Source organism: Daucus carota, chromosome 3, assembly GCF_001625215.2.
Source record: "Daucus carota subsp. sativus chromosome 3, DH1 v3.0, whole genome shotgun sequence".
Lineage (NCBI taxonomy): Eukaryota > Viridiplantae > Streptophyta > Magnoliopsida > Apiales > Apiaceae > Daucus > Daucus carota.
The window spans coordinates 43,228,386-43,232,921 of record NC_030383.2 but is presented as its reverse complement, the minus strand read 5'-3'; the positions used below and the strand labels follow the sequence as shown (position 1 = coordinate 43,232,921).

The 4,536-nt window shown below is 40.3% G+C and overlaps 1 protein-coding gene across 1 annotated transcript; it reads right to left on the bottom strand.

Moving 5' to 3' along the window:
- Positions 1 to 286: 286 nt before the first annotated feature.
- Positions 287 to 3,318, bottom strand: LOC108214797 (E3 ubiquitin-protein ligase WAV3). The gene is made up of 2 exons (XM_017386996.2): positions 2,592 to 3,318; positions 287 to 2,490 (listed from the first exon to the last, which is right to left on the bottom strand). The coding sequence occupies exons 1-2, from the start codon at positions 2,967 to 2,969 to the stop codon at positions 718 to 720; spliced, it is 2,151 nt and encodes a 716-aa protein (XP_017242485.1). The 5' UTR covers positions 2,970 to 3,318; the 3' UTR covers positions 287 to 717.
- Between the last annotated feature and the right edge of the window lie 1,218 nt (positions 3,319 to 4,536).

Here is a 4,536-nt window from a genome sequence, read left to right as displayed (position 1 = left end):
TGTCTTTTTGGAAACAAACGGTGTTGATGCCATTAACATGCGATGCATGTAAAAATCCCACATAACCAGATTATAATACAAAACCAAACAAAACGATAAGCCGTCCAGGATCCAAATGCACTGCATTGTGCTAGTTTATACCACCTCCTCATGGTGTTGGTTACAAATTTCCAAGGTAATGATAGTGATTCCGGGACCCCATCACCAGAAAACAAATCACAAAAAGACACTTTTCATTTCTCCATATGGCTACAAGGGAAAAAACAGAAAATTCTCAATTCCGATATAATAAAAAAATATCCATTAGATACTTTCCTCACAACATTATCATCATTTTTTCAATCCTTTTGTTTCACATTGCTTTATTCATAATAATAATTAAGTCTCCCATTCTACTGAACATCTTGACTACAACTTGACCATATAAATACATATCGGAATTGAACAAAATATAACAAATTTTATCGCCTTCTTTTCTTCTAAACCCCACTCACTACCCAACTTTGGGTTCTTTCTCTTGCCACTATTATTATTTCCATCTTGTTTCATTCCCTCTGCGTAAAAGCCCGGACCCGTCGGGTACCGTTTGTCGCTATTACACTCGCTTTGGGCCCCACTTTTCGTCTTTGAACTTTTTCTCGTTTTTTTTATATACCACCGTACAATTTTCCTACTGGCCTATAATAATGTTTTTACTGTACTGGCATATGATATGACCTAAAATCTGGCGTCTTCAAAGCCGTGTAAGTCGCTGACTCTATTCAACGACTTTCTCATTATGGCCACTTTAGCCAGCTTCTCAGCCGCTCTCCAAGCCGATGTCGGCGTCAACGGCTCACCTTTCTCATCAACAAACGCGAATTCTCTTCCGTTCACCACCGTTGCTGACCGTTGATTTTGAATCTGACGTCTCCGGTTTACTTCAGCTAGCTCGGCTTCCAAGCCTCGGATAAACTCCTCGGCTTCCGCCGAGCTGGACTGTAATAACAAAGCCTTGGCTGAACCTAGCATGTGATGCGCGCCGGTCAAGTCGTTGCGCTCGACTAATCTGCGTGACTCGGCTATGGCTCGAGTGGATAGGAAGAGGTTTCTGAGCCGTTGGATGCTTGGGGTTGATGATCTAACGGCGTGAGGACGGGGAACTAACAGAGCTTGCTCTTTACCGTAAACAGTTTCGTGAGTTGACGGGTCTCTGAAACAACATCGGACGGACAGTACATGGTGGGCCCCAATTGCAGATGAAGGCACTTTCAGTTCAACTAGCAGCTCTCTTTCTTCTTCAGCATAAACATCACCTATGGTCACACAACCCGACCCGAGCGAAGCGGGTCGGGCGGTGAATGAATAAACCGCTGCTATCTCGGCCGGTGCTGAACCGGATACGAACCCGAGTTGAAGCTTTAGATCTTGGACCACTACACTGAGCAAACCACCAACACATTTCGCAAAAGCTTCTGGTGAATTTCCACGCGCGTCTTGGTTAAACCCAATTGAATGCACCGGAATGTTGTGCTGAGTGTAGCGCGTGGAGAACACGAACGACGACTGCCGGCGATGATTCCCGGCAAATCTCTCCCGATCATCGCAACCATCGGATAGAATCATTACACTACACGTAGTGTTCCTCTCACGGCGATCATCTAGAACCTTCACAGCCTTCTTCAAAGCATCATTCGCAGATGAAGTTCCATCCAACACAGCCAACGCGTCGATAATTCGACGCGCTGATCTCCGGCCAGTGGTGGTCATTCTTCGAAGCGGTAGCAACCGCTTCGAAGTCCCAGAAAATGCCACAATTGACAACCGATCAGCCGACGAGAGTGAAGACACAACCGATCTCATCGCTCGCTTAGTCATCAGCATCTTCTCAGCTGTCATGCTCGCACCAACATCTAGCACGGTCACCAAATCAATCGGCACTCTACGCGCCGCCTTGTCACCCGCCGGTGGAGCTTTAACTTTAATAATGACCGCGTAAGTCTCATAGCTCCGGCCTATCGACACCACAGCAGCCTCGGGCAATAACCTTACTTCAACATTCTTGTAATTCGACACCACTGGACTCGTAGTGCCGTTGACAAAAAAGCCTTGAAACTCTTGATAAGTCCCCTCGCTCTCTTCATCTTCATTCTCATCTGATTCCGGAATCGGATTGAACCTCGCAACAGAAGTAGGCGACATGAGCGGCTCATCGTCGTTGTAAACTTTCAAATCAGGGCGCATATATTGCTTCCTTTCGGTGTTACAATCACTTCTTGCTGTGATTTCTTTCTTTTTGTCTTGGACTAAAGAAGATTGAGTGTGATTTGGATGTACTGATAGAAGCGGAAGCTCTTTCCAGGTAGAGCTGCAAACAGGGCAGACCAGCTGGTTCTGCTTCTTCACATGAGAGGCAATGCAAGGGAAATGAAACGGATGCGAACATTCCGCCGTGAAAATCGCCATCCCTTGGCCTGTTTTTACACTCTGCAAGCATATTCCACATCGAGTCTGTTGAAAAAATTCATAAAGTTAGCAGACTTTCTACACATACAGTAATTAACAAAATTCTACTGTGTAAATGTAAAATCTCAAAAGGCATTGAATCTTACTTTGGAAAGACGTAAAGTTGATCTGAGCAGAGAAAAAGTGGAGGGTGAGCGCGGAGACGAGGGATTTGAGCGGTGAAAAAATGTAGGACTATTTTTAGCCGTTTTGCATTGCAGCTTCGGGCTCTCGGGAGCCGAAGCCGTTGTCGTCGTCGTGGTTCGACATCGGAGACCCGAGCTCGACACTGGCTGAGTTTGAGTCTGCAGTCTCGGCGTCGAAGGAGTCGAGAAGAAGCCGGTGAATTTAGTTCCAATTTTAGGAGTAGAAATAGGTGTTGAGCTACTGCTCTGTTTGTTCTTCTCATCTTGCTGCCGCTTCTGTCTGGACTCCGGATCTCTGGGTATTGATGTACAGAATGCTCTCCTCCATCCCAGAACCATTTTGTTTATTACAGGGGGAGTGTGATTGAGAAGGTGATGATTTATGGAGGAATGGATTGGAAGATGATGATAAGAAGGGGTTTGTTTGGGGGGAAGAAAACAAGTAGAGAGACAGAAGGTTAGAGAGAAAACATGAGTATATGGTAATAAAGACAAAATGAATAGCCTCTATCTAAAACTAAGAAATATATTTATAAACATAGATGCCTAAATATTTGACATTTCTTTCTCCTTCTATTTCCATGATTCTCTTTCTCTATCTTTTTTCTTCTCTCTGTCAATACGCCCCAAAAGATCCCTGCAAATATCACTATTTATTTATTCCTCAGTCATGACCCCTCTATTATTTGCGTATAATACATTGATTATTTTAGTTTTATTGTGGTGAGTAATGGATACAGAGACGATGAACGCGGAGAGCTTTATGGTTGGTTTTGTTTGAACCGAGAGAACCGGCAAGTGGGGGAAGTGTATTTTAACGTGAGATTACTGTAAGTCAACGGCGGAGGCTTTTTACACTGCTTTGCTTCTTCGCCTAATAAAGCGGTTTTGACATGTTGCCTTAGTTTCTACAGTTCTCACACGAGTCTGTGACCGACTTTCTCACCCAAACGCCTTATAATTGGGGTCTAAATGCACATTCTTTTTAGATCACCACCAGTATTCGGTAGTTCGCTACTAGTATTTCAGATAATAGCTCGTTAATCGATTAAATATGTACTCCCTCCATCCGAAATTAGATTAATTAGTTGACTTTGAGCACGTAATATATGGTGCATTGACCGTATAGTCCCGAAATTTATTTTTTTAATTTTTCTTTTGTAAATGAAAATTTCATATTTAAATTTTTATTTGGAAAAATAAAATTTCAAAAATAAGTAATATAGCTATGCGGTTAATGGACTTTAAAATACGTGTCCGAAGTCAACGAGCTCATCTAATTTGAGATGGAGGGGTAGTCACAAGTGATTTCTAGGATGTGTCAATACAGAAATTATATTAATATTATGGGTCGGTTGACATGTCAGAGATTATAATTTATATCAAATTTTAAAATTTTAAAATAGTAACTTTGGTTTTATAGATTTTAGAAAAATGAAGAATTTTAAAAGCACGACGCTTGACCTTCGTTTTTTTTTATCCATAACACATATTTACATATATATACTACATATACATTAAGAATTATTATATAATTAATATCTTATATAATTTTATAATAATAATACATGATTTATGCATCAAATAATCAAATTTAATATAATTGACACTAATATTAAACTACATAAATGTATATTCTATTATTTATTTTTAGTTAAACACACGTACACGTCAGGTTTGAGTTGCTTTGTTGGTTTATATTTAGCAAAACCCAAATCTCAATCTACATTAATCCTTATTAGTTACTATATTTTTAACATTAAAAAAAACGTGTTACCTATCATATTATTACAAAAATATGGATTTATTTATTTTTAATTATTTCCTATTATAAAATGAATTAAATTCAATCTGAAATTCAAAAATGCCGACGATCGAAATTTTATATTCATTTTTTATTATTCAG